The following is a 17,733-nucleotide window of genomic DNA, read 5'->3' on the forward strand; positions in this document are numbered from 1 at the left end:
CAGGGAAACGAAGGTCTTTCGTATTAAGTACTTTCCGTGCTTTACTTACGATTTACTGTTTTTTTGGAGCGGGAACATAAACGGGCCATGTTTTGGCTTGTTCCAGCCTTCGTAGGCACGCGGTGAATGACGTCTATGTCAGTGTCTGAAATTTTACCTTTGTTCCAATGGCCTTAATTACCGTGCAGTCCTCTCCTTGGGTACACAGAATTCCCTTCAGCTCTACATTGTTTATTCTAGAGTATAGTTCCATCTCAGCGACTTGTTTTTTGAGTGCGTCATTCTGAGAAGTCAATGCCTTGTAGCTACGACGCTACGACACGGGTAGCTACGACGCATGCGCGCACAGACGCGCTCCCCCCGCACCGCCGCAGCTGTTGTTGAGAGCGACGGAGCGCACGGGGTACACGCGCTCCTCCCGCACCGCCGCACCTGTTGTTGAGAGCGAGGAGGGTACGGGGGAGAGACGCGCACCTGCGCCTCGAAGCGACGCGCATGCGCAGTGAGCGTGTGGACGGCGCCGACGCCGAAGCGCGACATCGTGTGACTAAGAAATGCTCCGCATTTAAAATACAGGCTATTGAGGTCGTTTATTCGCGATTGTCCACTAATTGAGGGAAGTTGTTTCACTGAAGAGAAATTTCTTAGGCGTCAGCTGATTTTGTCCATCGCCGTGTCCCAGAAAGACCACAAAAGAAGACAACACTTGTTCAGCTTCTTTTCGCTTAGCGGTAGGAACTGTGGCCGCAGGGGACCGAATTGCTTTGGATGAAGACGCCGGCCGGCTTCTTTCCATGTTTCGAAACGCCCACATCTTCGGCTATCGGAATAAAATCTTCGCAATGGAATCTTCTACCTAATGTGTCAACCTAGCCTTTCCTTATTCTTTATGACTTGTTATGTTCCGCGACATCTGTATACGTACATTGTCTATTAGTATACCCCAGCGCAAGTGGCCTATCTATTGCTGCACTATGGAAATGCGGGTGTTGCCATATTTATACGTGCAATTCCGCCCTCTGCGCGTGCATGCAGCATTCTCCGAGTCGTGTCCTCGGCCGTTGTGGGTGCAATCGACGCCTAGAGGCACACGGGCCGGGCCGCTTTCCACGCAGCAGCGGTACGTGCGCCGGTGCCATCTACGGGTACAGAGTGCCGGTCAACTCTTTCGGCAGACCGTTTTCGTGTGCATCAGCTTGTTCCCCGGAGTTCTTGCAGGTGTGTTTTATCGCTTAGCTAGGTATCACGCTGGCTGGTAACTTTGATGATTGTGCCGCAACACACAGGTCGTCCGGAGGGCACAAGACAGCTCGCGATGCACCCGCGATCCAACCGGAACGCGACCGACCAGCGGCCTCATCGCCGTGTTGGCAATCGCATGCTGGCGGCGACGTATAAAACCACACTAGGCGCCTCTAAACATGCGCATTATTATCCTTGCGCAGTTCGTAAAACGGACGCTCTAGGCTGGTCATGGCGGCTTCCCTAGCAATGACGTCGGGCTCGTTTAGCTGACTGGCTGCAGAATGAAGTGGCGACTGTTCGTCTTCAGTGTCTTCAGTTCGCGCAAGTTTGTCTTTAACTGCGACAGTGGGACTCATCATTTCAATGAACGGCAAAAAACTGTTTCAGCTGCGAATGCAAAGATAGTGCCCGCTACGAAATACCAAGCGCGGATGTTTGAGTGAGGCTTCTAAATAGCGACACTACTGGTAGTGGTGGGAAGCTAGGATCGACACATCACCATACTGGATGAAGACAAAAGTATTAATATTCTTATATTATTATTTTATTACCCTAATAATAATAATAATAAAAGTAACAATCAATCAATCAATCAATCATGTTTATTTACGTGCCCAGGAACAGCCAGAGGCCTGAGTGCTGGCGCACAGGTAGTTGCATGAAAACAAAATACAAGAAACATATAGCAAGAAACAAACAAGCGACAAGACACACACAAATTGAAGTAGTGAAAATGACAGAAACAATAATAGTAAGAATAATAATCAAACAAACAATCAATTAATCGATCATTCACTCAATCAATCAATCGACCTTTATTAAAGTGCCTAGGAACAACCGAAGCCTTCGTGCTGGCGCACTGAGAGGGGGGAAAAGGCCGCATTGAAATACACCAGCGGCACATAAACAGCTAGTAAAAAGGTGGGTGAGTGGCGAACAATAAAATAATCAACCAATCAATCGATCGATCGATCGATCAATCAATCAATCAATCAATCAATCAATCAATCAATCAATCAATCAATCAATCAATCAATCAATCAATCAATCAATCAATCAATCAATCAATCAATCAATCAACCTTTATTTTCGGTGCCCAGGAACAACCGTAAAGACTTGGTGCTGGCACACCATATACAAAACATTAATAAAAGAAACGTAGAACAGCTTGGCACAACACACAAAATCCTCGATATGACAGAAAAAATAAAGTAAAAATACTTACAGAAATTCAGAAAAAAAGCAAAAAAAAAACAGTGTTTCAAGCTATGGCCCTCGGCCAGCGAAACGTTCAAGGCACTTGAGAAAAGGAAATATACAACAAAATACACAGTGCATATGATAGAGACAGAGTGTACATATAAAACGAGAGTTTCGATTTCTGAAAAGTTACACTGCAATAAAATATTAGCGTAAAACGAGCGATGCCTTTGCAATGTCCCATCTTGTCGAGACACACAACAAACATACCAATACGTTTGACAGAAAAATAGCGAAAAAACAATGGTAGGAGTATAGACATTAATGATCAGACCAACAAATCGTAGAGTTAATAAAAATGACGAATGAATCAACCAGTTATTTGTTTAATTGTCAGGAACGATGTGCTGGTGCGGAAAGAAAAGTGCATATCTCAGAAAAATATAGAAAATAGCATTGTTTAGTCTGAACGAGAATGAGACACTTTGAGATACACACACGCCGACACACGCACATGACCCGTGCACATATGCAAACAAGGCAATTGTAAGACAACAAGGCATGATTAAAACTCTGTACTCTGAAACATGTAAACCGGAAAAAAGATATTAGCTAAAAATCACGCCACAATGAAGGCATAAAACTTACATACACAAGTGAATCATCGAAACAATTAGCATACATACATAGATAAACCTAACCCCGGCAGCGTAAAGTGTGTGAGTTGAAGTTACATACTAGGGCAAGCAAACTACTCTTGGTTTGCCCAGCTACGCAGTTCCTTACAAAAAGCTGGAAAGGGACGATGGAATACGTCCAAACTTTCTGCGTGCATATTGTATAGGTGCTGAATGCGTCCCACAGGACTCTTGACACGGGCGGGGACATGAAACGGTCTAGGTGCCCTGGTGTTGCCTGTCGGGGTTCTCAAATTTATGGCACCCAACAACTCTGTACAATCAATGAGGCTGTGGACCAGTTTGTACAAGAATAAAAGGTCAGCCTTGGCCCTCGGGCTGTGTAGTGGGTCCATTACGAGCAAGCTGGCGGCATCAACACCAGGATAATCTTCAGCCTTCACAGTAGCGAACCTATGTTTTAGTATTGAGAGAAATTTAGTTTGCACTCTCTCAGTGGTCGCCGCGTTGGACCGACACGTTGCATCCCAGACCACCGATGCGTATTCCAATAGAGGGCGACACATTGAGGTATAGAGCTGAAGAAATGTGTCTGGATAGTTGAATTCTCTGGAGACACGACATATTGCACCTAGTGTTCGCAAAGCACGATGGGTAATCTCATTAGTATGGGCTGAAAATGTGAGCTTAGAGTCAAACAAAACTCCCAAGTCTCTGATTTGACATACCCGATTCAGATCTTCTTCACCTATACGATAGGTGAAATTGATATCATCTGTTTTACGGGTATACGACACCACTTTGGTTTTTGCACTGTTCAGTATAAAGTTATTTCGGTTGCACCAGTCCGAAAACGCGGCGATATCACATTGCAGTTGTGCACAGTCTGACATGTTGCCAATAACTTTGAATATTTTAATATTGTCTGCGTATAGCAAGAAGGATGAGTACTGAATTGCTGTCGAAACATCGTTGACAAAGAGGGAAAACAAAAGAGGTCCAAGGACAGCCTTGAGGCACCCCGCTGGTGGCTCAGTACGTTCTGGAGTGTAGCCCGTTACAGTGAACGTAGCAGTGACGACTGGTAAGGTAGTCACGCAGCAGATCTAGCAACGGATGAGGAATGTCAAGGTGGGAAAGTTTTTTACACAACAAGGAATGGGAAACCACATCGAACGCCTTGCTAAGGTCACAGTATACCACGTCAAGTTGGCCTCGGTCTTTCACTGCCTTTGACGCATGTTCCATAAAAGAAACTAAGTTTGTAGTGGTCGAGCGGCCACGTATAAAACCATGTTGATTTGGAATAATTTGAGGGAATGAATTATAGATTCAAAAATTTTAGAGGCACTGCACAGGAGGGAAATCGGTCTATAATTTTTTGCATCTGTTTTTGACCCGCATTTGTGCACAGGTACAACTTTAGCCATTTTCCAACAGTTAGGAAACGTGCCAGTACTAATACAGTTGTTAAACACACATGCAAGCACTGGAGCAAGGATAGGACTGAAAGCCTTGAGTAGAGCCATGGGAATGCCATCTGGGCCACAGGCTAGCGAGGGCTTCGCGTCCCGTAGGCTTTTCATCACAATTTCCTCCCCTACAAATGCCGTGCTCGGTGCCGTATACCGCGACAATTGGACATCGGAGCTGACGGAACGTCGCAGGTATCTCTATACACCATTTTAAACAGCTGAGCGAACGCGGCAGGGACGTCATCAATGATTACTCCATCGGAGTTAAGAAGATCAATGCATTCAGTGTTATGCTGGGGTGACCTACTGCGGATATATTTCCATAAATCTTTGGGGCTCCTTTTAAGATTGCTTTCTATGGACGTAATGTATGCAGCCTGATCACGATCATACAGTTTTTTACAGAGTGACCGGTATTCTTTAAACTCTAACTTCCATTTTGTCTCCCCACTCTTTTGAGCTCCTGTGGGCACGCTCTTTGCATTTTAGTGCCGACCGGAGTTCACTCGAGAACCAGAAAGGATACTTCTAAGATTTAAATTTCTTTAGTGGTATATATCTGCGCATACATTCTTGAAGTACTTTGGTTAATTCGCTGGCCTGAAAATTTTGGCCATTTGACGCGAGGATTGCCGACCAATCAAAATTCGACAAGTAATGGTAAAAACTGATGTAGTCACCTGCAGCAAAATTATAGCGGGGGAATTCGGAAACACGTGGCTTGTCCTTTTGCACATCACTTTGAATAGGAAGTACGTACTATGGATAAGGGTGGATGGTAATTGTCCGGGGCAACCAAACCAGTTGATTGATTGATTGTGGGGTTTAACGCGCCGACGCAACGCAGGCGATGAGGCGCGCCGTAGTGGAGGGCTCCGGATTAATTTTGACCACCTGGGGACCTTTATCGTGCGCCGAAATCTCGTACACACGGGCGTTTTTGCTTTTCGCCTCCATCAGAAAAGCGGCCGCCGCAGCCGGGAATCGAACCCGCGACCTCGTGCTCAGCAGCGCAAAACCAAACCAGTAGGGCTTAGGTTGACACTGAAGTTTTCGATGTTTGAAAAACAAAGGTCAAATACCGTAAAAACCCGCGTATAATACGAGGTTTTTTTCCAAATTTTACTCTGTTAAATTTGTGCCTCGTATTATATGTGGATCCCAAAGTTTTCCCCCGAGAATTTGCACTTTCGGTTTCAGCGGAGGGAGCGCCATCTTGCTGTGGCATTAGCTGGCTGCTGCTTCTCTCAGCCGGCGCCATTTTGATTGTTTTGACTACGCGAAGGATCTCGGCACGTTCACCGCAAGTCTATCAAGATGTCGGGTGCACTAAAACAGTATTCGGCTGTAATTAAAAGAAAAGTTATTTTATGTGCCGAGACCATCAGAAATTGCGCTGCAGGACGGCAGTTCGGCGTTACCGAAGGCAGCATTCGTGGGTGGAGAAAGCAACTGGTGCTTGACTGGATAAAGTTTGTGTGGTGTCGGCGGCCTGGAGCACTGTTGGGGATCCCCGTCAGTGCTCGTGTTGGACGCCTTTCGCTGCCACCTGGCCGATTCCGTGAAGAAGTTGTTGCACGAACCCCGCACCGAACTCATTGTCATGCCAGGAGGAATGACATCCCAGCAGCTGCAACCGCTAGACATTTGCATCAACAAGCCTCTCAAAGACTGCATCGGGTCCTGCTACCAAGAGTGGATGAGGACAGGATACCCGTAAGTGACAGCTACCGAATGGCTGACGCGGGTTTCTCCAGCGGAGCTTTGTGGCTGGATCGCGGATGCGTGGGCCAGCATTCCAGAGGAGCTCGTCAGTCGCTCTTTTAAGAAATGCGGCATCTCGAACGCCCTTGATAGCACTGAGGACCACTTTCTGTGGGAAGACATTTCCGACAAGGGGACTTCAGCAGACAGCGGCAGCGACCCTGACGATGACTAAACGGACGTCGGGAGACGGTGCCAGCGAAAACTGACAAAGACTGAACGGTAACTGCAGTGCAAATAAATGTTTTATGTGCTCTTTACCTCGCATTATATGCGGATGAAAACTTTTTTTCTGATTTTGATGTCCCCGAATTACACCTCGTATTATACGCGGGTTCGTATTATACGCGGGTTTTTACGGTAAGCTCCCAGCAGAGTTCCCAACTTGGGTGTACTGTTCAGGACCAGTAAATGAAATGAAGTCCAGTAAGGCTGAGGCCTGTTGAAGAACGTAGTTATTGTAATGAGAAATACTAAGGTCACCCCATTCTATTCCCGGCGAGTTAAAGTCACCGAGGTGGCAGCGTCCCTTTCCAGATGGTTTTATAGACGATAGCCTTTCTTTGGCCACTTGAGCGCGACAATGTTGGCCTGTCAGTCTGTCTGTCTGTGTCCGTCATAAAGATAATTTATTATTGCAACTTAATATCACGCCCCGCTGTATACATGGGAGCTACTGAGTCACCATTAAGTAGCTTTATGTACATAATGTGCCCTCTCTACAACTGGCCAACTCCCCCACGATTCAGCCGCTTGGCCAAAAGTTAAAATAATCCTTGATCGAGAGCTTCATATTGGCAAAATATTCCCTCGCTACTGAAGCTGGTACCATGCTTCCTATTTATGAGCGTCGTTCAACAAAAATAAAACATTAGGGATATTTGAACCCAAACATAAAAACGAAAGTTATATGAAAGTGAAAGTCTCAGGCTACAGAACCCCGTGCGCTTCGAAGGCACATGGAGTCTCGGGAGTTCTTATTTACAGACGTGAATTATACACGGAACCGTAGCCATACAAGCTTGGCTAACAGCCGTGCGCGTTCTGACGCTACCGGCGTCGACAGTGCATTATTTATATGTACAGTGGAGCACACAACGATTAAAACGTTGCCGCGCTTTCGAGCTATTACGGGAATCGTACGTCATGAAAGTAACAAAAAAAAAACACCAGAGTGCAGCGTCAGAAATGCATCAGAAGGGCGATTTTTTTCCCTCTTCGCTGAGTGTCCTCGCTGGCGCGCCGGCACCGGGAGCGCGAACCTGAAAGTAAAAAGAAAGGGTGTGCAACCAACGGCACAAGGCGGCGAAAAATCCGCTTTTTTGAGAGAAAGAAGCGGCGCGCCACCCTGACGCCTTTCCCTGCGCCCCGATACACACGACGGACCCAGTACGCGGTCCAATAGGCCTCCTGCGCTGGAGTTTTGGCGACATGCAGTGCCCCTAGTGGCCGACGCCTCTGGATAGTACGAAAGCAGACGACCCTCGCCGCTCTCCATGCGTTTTCAATTACTAGGCAGAGGGTAACTTGGTTGTATATCGTGTAAGTAAGCGCAAAATGAACAAGGACGAACGAAATGAACGGGACACGGCGCTAAAGAAATTTAAATCTTCGCTAAACCACTAAAGAAATTTAAATCTTCGAAGTATCCTTTCTGGCTCTCGAGTGAACTCCGGTCGGCACTAAAAGGCAAAGAGCGTGCCCACACGGTGCCCACAGCGCCGTGTCCTGTTCACTTCGTTCGTCCTTGTTCATTTTGCGCTTACTTACACGATGAATGACCAACTCGCCCAAGAAACCACTCTGATGATGTTGGTTGTATAGTCGCGTGCGATTTGAAGGTAATCGCTCGAGCTTCGACCTATTGGCCGCGAGGCCCACCACTGGAGAGGCCGGCGCTGCGATCGTTTTGACGTCACTTGTAGGATCACCGGGATCACCGTTCCTATCTTGCTGCGTACTTGGCTTGCAGCGCGAGACACTTCGCCACTTCGCTTAGGAAGCGCGTTCTAAAAGTATTTTCGTGTTAATTTCCTTCGTTTGAAGTTAATTCTCAGTGCGTCAAGCGCAGTTCGACCTCATGGGGACTTTATAACCGCATCAACTGTGGTAGATTATCCGCAACCACCATGAGCGTGGTGGTGTACTACGTATGCGACCGAAGCGTAAGCAGCGGCTTGTTTCCCCGATCAACAATGTGGACTACGGCGATCGCCGAGTGAAGTTTCTAGATTTCTCTTCTTTGCAAGAAATGTATAAAGCAGGAAATCGTGAAGCGTTAACTGCTCGCAGAAGCACACGCTCCCGCCGTGCCTGCCCGCACGGCCGACGGTGCGGCTCGAACCGACGCAGCTCGCGGCAGCAACAGCAACAAAGAAGTTACAGATTGGTGAAAGTGGATGTTAGTGTGATGAAAAATTCTGATAGGTAGTGTCATCAGCTGTGGTTTTCAAAGCGATGCTCAAATATCTGCCGCGATTTACGCCGACCGGCCGCGGAGGTCGGTCCCGGCAGCGCCGGCCCGTTCACGCCGGTGAGGCGAGCGGCCGAAGGATGGCTATGCTTGCGCGCAAGAATCGGCCGAGGACGTGCAGGTATCTTGATCGTCGATCGCTTCAACGGAAATCCCCGCGCTTACAGAGTTTCCAGCGCGGTGAAACGTTTTGTTAGGGGCTGTCACTCGCAGCTCTAAAGTTCTCAACATCCGATTACGTGCATCCGAAGCCGGCTGCGAGCTGTTGGAGAAGGCCCTCCCGTCGCGCACGCGCGTGTTGCGTTTGGGTTCCTCTAACTTCTTGGGGGCCCCCAACGCTCGGTTCTCCATTCTAAATCTCCCCAATTACCCGAAATCATGAACGACGTGTTTCGCCTCGTACGCAGGCGCGCCTTCTGTGAGCAGTCGTGAGTTTCGAAATTTATGCTTGAGAAAGGCCGGCTCAGTTTAAACATACAAAACACGCTGCAATTATAAATTACCACGCCGAACACCTAACGAAAACTAAATATAGCCTTGTTCAGACCCGCGCGAAGGCGTTAAAAACTCGAGTTCATACCGTTCATACATTGCGGACAAGTCGCGAAAGTAAACATCAGCCGTGCAGAGTACACGCTACGGCAGTAATCGTTAATCAAATCCGGGCATGACTATAAAAACATCGTAGGGGAAATAGGCACTAATTAAGCCAAACTACATACCATAACAATACTTTTAAGCATGTGCGGCGAAGCAATCCGATCACCGTTCTCGCGTAGTCATTCATTTACCAGGCAATACGAGAAGTTCGCGTGGCGAGATCATAATTGAGCGACGCGTTTCCGTCACTGTTACAAGGTGTTTCCTTGCACACACATGTACCGACACAAGTATTTCATAATGAATTTACAGCGTACTTTTCTCGGCATCAGTTGCATCGTCCTTGGCGTTAGCTGGCTGCGTAGCTGTGGGTCGCGATGGTACCTAAACGCGGCGGTGTCGCCGGGAACAAGCGAGTTGCTGATTGCTTGCTCGAATTATTTGGTTTACAGACAACTTTTTTGGTAATTTGCATCAAATCCACAAGGAGGGCGAGACGGTGGCCACAACAAAGAAACACGCTTCCGCATACGCACGGGAAATGTGTTGTAGCAGACGACAACACGATTCGGCGTCCTACAAGTGACGTCACTCCTAGGTGGCGCCACGGTATGTCCTCGAGGCCAATAAAGACAATAACACCCCCGCGCGGCATTTTCCGGTGCACCTGGGACCTAATTTATGCATCCTCCTCTCCCTTGGTCGCTGTTCCTTCAAGCAGTCATCACTCCTGCGGCTAGTAAACCACCCTTTTCACTTTGTGGTTTGTTTGTGTGGTTGGAATCACGCGTGGGCTTTCTTCCTAATTATCGTGAGCAGTGATAGTACCCATACTATAAATGTCCGGTACTTGCCGAAAATGTGTTTGTGCGCACCTTTTCGACAACTGCTGTAAGGTACGACAAGTGGCATGTCGTCGCCGGGAGCGCGATAAAAGAAAGAGGAAGGGGTTACTGGTTTTGCCACGGGAGTGATGGCCGCTTGAATAAACAGCGACCGAGGGAGAGGAGAATCCTTAAACACGGAACCAGGGGCAGTAATAGAAGCCGCGCGGGGGCGTTATCGTCGTGGTCGGTCGACGCTCGCGCGATTGCCTGCAAAGCGCAAGCGACTGTACTTAGTTTAATCGCTTTGTGGCGCGTTTAAATGACTGCATACTGTATGAAATAGTCCTTAAAGTAGTTTTAGAGGCTAAACAAAATAATATCCGCTCAAGCAAGCCGCTTTATCGGCTTTCTTTTGAGCGAGCTGTCGAGGTCGTCGCGGCGTGGGACAGTATCGCGAGGTCGGGTGGTCTAACTTCCTGACGAATATTACCGTTCTTTCTTCTTGCGTGCGGTCGACAAAGGAAAGTTCACAAGCAGCACAAAAACACGAACCGCTGCTCATCCTATATTCTGAGGTAATTGCAAAAGGTTGCTTCAGCGGGAGCATGCAAGCGAACCCAAGAATTGCGCAGCCGACTCAGCTGACACTGCTGGCCTGGCACCGCCACGAAAACCAGTGGAAATTTTGTTTTGTATTTTCGCAAACTAAATGATCCCTGCGTAGCATTTTACGCCGCACGATTTACGAACGGCAGGGTTATGTATTCTAGCGAGTAGGTGGGGCAATGGCGTCAAATAAACAAATTAAGCGCTATTAAAGGACGCAAAACAATCACCAAATCACACGCCCGCTGCCTGCAGAAATGTGTACTTCTATATACTTCTATACATACTTCTAAATGTGCGCTTCTATATATGTGTACTTCTAATGTGTACCCTGCAAGCGGCGCTGTTTGAGAGCAGGAGGCTGCGTGATGAACGAGAAAGTTTTCAGAGACAACTGGCGAGAGTCGGCCGCTCGTTTCCCACTGTGCCTGGACTCACGAGATCCGGACACAGGCAGAATGCACGACGGCACGCACACGAACGAGACGACGCATGCAAAATTGTGACTGCGTGCTCACCGGACCTCTCCCAGGTAATCGCGATGATTACAGAAACGCATCGAACGTCAGTGCATTTCTGGCGAGATCACGAACACACGTTGCTCTGCTACATCGCCCACGAGCTACATCGCCCACGCGCAGGCCATTCTAGCAACGAGCAACGAGACGCGCAACGTACGCAGTGCCCACGAGCCAGAAGGCACCACATTCCTGGCACCCGCTGTTCCGGTACAGACGTACGCGAACGGAACGCTGAGAGCACGGAACGCAACGGAGCCAGTACGTACATTTCCCGCACGTGCACTCCCGGCGCCGGTCCACGCAGCCAACGACATCGCATCCGGATTGGTGGATATGGCCACGACAAGCGAGCAAGACGCACGGCGCCCGAAATGCACCATACGTGGCGAGCGACCGCACACCAATTATAGGGGAGTTTCCTAAATAAAACGAGATGCACAGCGCACGAAACGCACCAGAGGTGACGAACGACATCCAACTTGAACCAGTGGAGCTGACCACGGCGAACGAAATGCACAGCGCACGGAACGCCGCTAAGCCAGCACACACGGAGGAAACTGCTATTCGCGACATCCTCCGCCCCCGCTGTTGCTATCCGGACTTGGCCAGCGAATGTTACAACCGCAGAAATCACCTGGCCACAAGCAACAAAAGACCCAGCGCACACGGTTCAACCCTACCGGAACGTACGAGCTCTCCGACACCCGGTGCTCCAGCCCGAGTCCAGCGGACGAACGACATAAAACTCTTGAAGGTAGGTGCGTCAACGAGCAACGACACGGCCAGTGCATCCGGCATGTCCGAGCCAGAACGAACAAGATCCCCGGCACCCGCGCTCCGACCGAGACTCACACGACAAACCGCGAGCAAGCGGGCTCGGGACGAACGGAACGCTTTCGAGCCTGCTTTTACGGGAGAGAGCATTTTCGAAACAACGGGCAAAAGACGAGAGCTTGAGCGACTGCACGGGCACGGCAAGAACGGCAATGAATGAGCCCGATCCAGACGGAGGCATCGAACGCCCTACCGATGAAGTGACGCTTACGACGCCAAGGAATGTGGGCCGAACGGACGAGACCAACTACGCCCGCTCCCCCACCACAACGATTTCACTTCCGAAGCAACCACGGCGGAAGCGAGCACGGAGCCGCAACGACTTTGACCGATCAGCCATGCCACCCCACGAAAACGCCACGCTACCGCACACTAAAGGAAAAGCCAAACGGCTCCCGCACCATACGCAACGCACACGTCAATTCAAGCAACGTCCTAAACGCGGCGAACTATGCCATCCCTACACAGCGCAGCTCGCCACCGGACAAACCGGACGTCTACGCCCCCACATGCATCAAGCAGGCGACGAGCTACAGGAACACAATCGCCGACGGAAGCGGCGCGACTAACGCAACGCCGTGAACACATTCGAGTTCAGGTCTGACGAAGTGAATGCCACGGCACACACACAATAAAATAAAGCAGATTTGAAATTCACCGAAACTCAACGAGACGAACACCCTCCTAACTTAACGAAGTTTCGAGTATCCGGAACAACAAAAAACAAACGCCAGCATCGAGAATCTGTGAATAAGCGGACAGTGATCTGGATACGAACGGACGTCAATCTACGGAAACGCTTCATTGTGCCTGGGGTCAGGCACAATTCGGATTTGGAGCACGATTACGAAAGTATCAGCGCGCCCGGAAACGAAAAGGGACGACAAAAGCTGCTAGCCGAAGACACGCAGAAAACCGCAGTTTACGGCCACGGCCGCACCGAGAAGCCCCGAGCTCCCCTGAGCCCGACCCGGCCCAGACTTCGTTCTTTTAATCCTGAGAACGACGCCAGACGCATAGCGAGTGCTTACATTCAGTTTCGCTCTCTCACATGTACGTGCCTTCGCGCAGTAAGTCGCCCTACGACAGTGCACTGCGTCAGACGTTTTCTTCCTCTTTCCTTATCTATATGTAACCTGTGTTTTTCTAATCAATTAAACATTTTATTTTTTCTATTTAGTCTTTCATTCGAGATACGACCTAGCTAACAGTGCAGATAAGTTGATTATTCGTGAGTAATGCAAATTGAGTACTCATGAGTGCAGGATGAGTAGTACTCGTGATTGTAGAATGAGTAGTACTCATGATTGCAGAATGAGTAGTACTCATGAGTACAGAAGATTGAGTACAAATGAGTACAGATTGAGTACGAATACTCGTGAGGACAAATGAGTTTGAGTACAAGTCAGTATAATTACAAATGAGTATTTCATGAGTGAGTACGAGTGATTTTGTGAACAGACGAGCTTTTTTAGTCTGAGTTTGATAGAGTACAGCGTGAATGAAAAAAATTGTGATTGAGTTCGAGTGAGTTCTTTCTGTTTGGCCGACCTATGCTTCTTTCGGACTTTGAAAAATATTTACCGTCTTGTCAACCGGATAAACGGTGAAAAGTGTGCTAATTTGAGCCAGTCTACGCAGTGCAAGCAAAAACGGGACCTTGGCAAATTCACTTCAGTGTCCCTTTAAGTAGGCGCAATGGCTCACTGCTGCTGAAGAGTATGCAGTGAGTTGTGCGCTACTGCATCCTTCTCAATGCCTCTTATTCCAGCGCAACGTTTTTGTCCTGAACGTCGGCAGGTGTTCGGACAGAAAGGCATGCATGAAAAATAAATGCTACGCGGGCACATGCCCCGCGCTGCCGCATCACCTCCTGCACGCGCACAAATGGCCGGCTTGTTCGTTTTGCAGGGAGCGGCCCAAGAGGAGCACCGACTCGTCCGGTGCTCCGTGGCGGGATCCTGCCGGCCTCTCGAGCGGTCCAAAGTGAACCTCATCGGGTGGTGGACCCCAGTGACGACGGGAACTGTGTCGCCAAAGACTGCTGCCAAGGACACCTGACAACCTCCGATGTGTTGTGAATGCGAAATTATTGATCGTCCAATTGAACTCCGCTGTGTGCTCGTGTGTTTTCGAGTTTTGCAGCAATGTATCTTCTGCGTGGTGGTGTGATTTTCGCTGCTGCCTAGGTTGCAGCCGCCGACCCTGTGGATGCTTCGGACTCCGTGGGGTACGATACGGACTAGTACACACTACACGCACGCGCCGTCGCGCACGTGCGTGTAGCAACTGCGCGCGCTGATTTCGGTGATATTGATGCGAGGAGCGCGCAATGGAGCGCCTCGCAGTCACGTGGGTTCAGCAGCCATTTCGCTGTGCCGGGCGCGGGCTTTTTTTATTCGTCGGCAATTTAATTGTTTACATTGTTGGCAATATGCTTTATTTAATTTTCTGAGATATAAATGTCAGCATCGGGCCAGTCCAAGCCCGACGAGGTCGGCAGACGCATTAAATATTATAAACCGTTTCGTCCGTTAATATTTAAAGAGATCAGACCATGTTCTCGGCTGTGTTGCGCATGCGCAGTTACATCTTCCTGTCGATTGGGCCAATGGTAGGGCTGCTAGCACAGCCCACTGATAGAATGGAAGCTTCCAGGACCAATAAAATAAAATTGTCTACAAGTGAGTGAGAGGTACATAAAACAGAAAGGTTCTTCCGCGAGTAATTTCTTCGGCCACGTATTGAGAAAACAGAAAATGTCTCGTCGGGCATCGGGGTGCAAATTGTGTGAACCTGGTGATGTGTGTAGCTACGTGGTACAACTGCGCTTGGTTTGTGTCAGAATACTCGCACTCAAAAGGCAAGAAAAAGGTGCTCCACAGTGTTTTCAACGCCACCGTCTGACGAAAGGGGGGATCAGACGCAAGCACATTTAAAGGAGCCATGAAGAGAAAATACAACTTCGTTTAATTTGAAAGAACTAGGATTCAGTATCTCACTCAGCTCCATTACAGCCACAAAAGATGTTTTTTAACGAAAAAAAAAGCAAGAAGTATTTAAAAACTTTCAAATTTTACGCCACAGTGACGTGTGATGAGCAAGAATGACGTCATACGGGCCAACAATAAAACATAATTTTCAGTGCGTTAACTGCACGTGAGCATCCAAGTGATGCGGTCAAATGGAACTAGAGGCCCCATTACAGACGTCCAGTCATGTGTCGTCGCGACACGTCAGTTAGGCGGCCGCCAATCGCACAAACAAGGTTCTGTGACGTCATAGAAAAGTTGCGGGAAATTGGCTAGGGGGTCGCGACTGCTTCACACGTTTAATATCTCCGTTATTTGTTCGAAGATTGCGATGATATTGGTATAATTGTTATCGGGACTAAGCACTCTTTCTAATAAACCCAACTTGTATTTTGTCTTCATGGCTCCTTTAAGTGCGTAAACGAATTAACATTAGCGGGGATCTTTACAATGTATCGTTGAGAACAGTGTGTGTTTCAAATGCAGTCTTCTTGCGAACGTCCGGTGAAGCAGAAATGGTAAAACAAAGGAATCCCATCGTTTAGAATGGTGTCCCAAAGTGAGTGCACAATTCCTTTGCTTGTTGAAACGGGCGTAAAGAAATGTGCATTATAACACAAGATACTCCCTAGAAATCGTTACAAATGGAAGTGAAATGTCACGTCGCTATGAAAGTATACACCTGGATATTTTACGCTTGTTGAACATACATGGGGACTAGAGTGGAAGTCCTTGAGCTTTGAGCTACGGAGTACAATCGGCACGCAGGCTGTGTCAGCATCGCCAACCCGAGTAATGTCCTCCTCTTCAACCGCCACTCAGCTGCTTTTGGCTGCTCCGATTGCTGACCCCTGCTTACTATGACTCGACATTCCGCCCGGCACTTGCTGGACGCCCCCGGCGCCATGTACTCGTTAACTAGGAACTTTTCTATGGTTTTCACTGCTAACTAACTTCGCTCTCAGTGGATTAGGGATAGAATCGTGGGTTTCGACGCAAACGGGCTCAAGTCGAGCCCCAGCGGTACCGAACTTTATCACGACCCGTAATTCTCTTAACTGTTCTATTAGCTCAGTTCTACGTATTCTTTCCGCAAATAAGGGTGGTTTGGAATCGTTACGCTGGTTTAGGGACAGGTCGCTCATACCAACGCGTTTGAATTCCGTTCTGCATATAACCGGAAATGCTGGTCTTGCACCCATCTGGACACGGAATATCGCTACCAGGACACCACGATACTCCACGATATCTCCCCCATGATTCATTAACCCACACAACTGCCCCTGTTTCACTCTCGAATACCACGCACCCGCTAGTCCGGGAATAAACCCGGAAATAAATTCAGACTTCCACCATATCTTTTGGAGCTGCTCGAGTTTAAACTAATCACGAACATTGGATCTAGCCACCGCGCAACGACCTAATTCATGCACAACTAGTTGCCCCTAATTAGACACAAAAACTTTCTGCATTTCATAAGAAATATTTATTATATCAAGAGGGGCCTCGCACTAGCAGTGTAATGGAGATCGACATTAATCCCAAATATCATACGAAGACGGAACAGTGCAAAGTTCCTTGCCTCTGCCAACCTTGACCCGATCAGTCTGTGGCCTCCCTCCTACAAAAAAGGGCCACTGCTACAACTACTCAACAGTGGCAACAGCAGCTGAGCTCACTTTGCGTGGGTCCGGGACTCCTCATCGCTCGTGCAGGGCCGCCGCTGTGATTCGCGACTTTCTGGGTGCCAGAAGGTCATCCGTTTTTATGCTCATCAAATGGTTGTATTCAATAATCAGCAGGCTATGCCGATTGTGCTTCCGGCGTCTTGAACCTTCCGCTTTTTAAGAGAAGCTTTTTGTGTGGCCTCGTGAACTGCAGATTGGAGGTGACACGCGGCGCCACCCATCAGTGGCGGCGACATTATCACCCTGATGCAAATAAAAAAATGTGCTGAAATTTCCAATAAGACTCCATTGCAAAGGCATCGAAACTGAGCTTACATGCGCGAATGCGTGTTTTATTGTATTATTACAACAACGCCTTTTTAGCCATCTCGCTCTACCTGAAGTTCGCTAATAAAAGCCAGTGACAGTACACGAACCATGGCTCGTGACGCCGCCGTGCAAAAAAGCACATACCGCCCCGAAAAGAGATAAAAAGCCCAGAACTACAGGTGCATTTTTGTGCGTGCATTCTATTTGGCTTGCGGCCGCTGCAAAATAAAAGGCCTGTGTATCCAACAAAACAACACAGCGACTAGCATCTTGCAGATATTTGTAGTTCCCCAAATAATCTTCGGTGTCAGGATTAGTCGGGTTCACGGGAACGAGTGTCAATGGCTCGAGTTTGTTGCGAAAAATTATTTTTGCTAACATAGAGAACTGCGTGGACGCAACTACGCACGCAGGCATGGAGTTGCACGCACATCACGTACAACTCTTTAATCTTTGAAAAACAGTCTTCGTCATTACAAATGCTCTGTTTATTTTTCGTTGTCACTACGAATTGGGCTCCC

At 48.4% G+C, this 17,733-nt stretch overlaps 1 protein-coding gene across 3 annotated transcripts in view; it reads left to right on the top strand.

Annotated features, from left to right (window-relative positions):
- The window catches only part of LOC144168741 (uncharacterized), a 96,126-nt gene extending 78,925 nt beyond the window's left edge, over window positions 1–17,201 (top strand). Inside the window, exons 5-6 of one of the 3 annotated variants that reach the window (XM_077697692.1) lie at window positions 1,036–1,120; window positions 14,095–14,226. In XM_077697692.1, coding sequence (XP_077553818.1) covers window positions 1,036–1,084 — 49 coding nt within the window. In that variant the 3' untranslated portion in view covers window positions 1,085–1,120; window positions 14,095–14,226. Of the gene's footprint in view, window positions 1–1,035; window positions 1,214–14,094 lie in introns of those variants that run through there. The other 2 variants (XM_077697691.1, XM_077697690.1) reach the window with 2 other exon arrangements.
- Window positions 17,202–17,733: the final 532 nt, after the last annotated feature.

The sequence above is a fragment of the Haemaphysalis longicornis genome, unplaced genomic scaffold, assembly GCF_048455015.1.
Source record: "Haemaphysalis longicornis isolate Haplotype H1 unplaced genomic scaffold, Haemaphysalis longicornis Haplotype H1 scaffold_2, whole genome shotgun sequence".
NCBI classification, from domain to species: Eukaryota; Metazoa; Arthropoda; class Arachnida; order Ixodida; family Ixodidae; genus Haemaphysalis; species Haemaphysalis longicornis.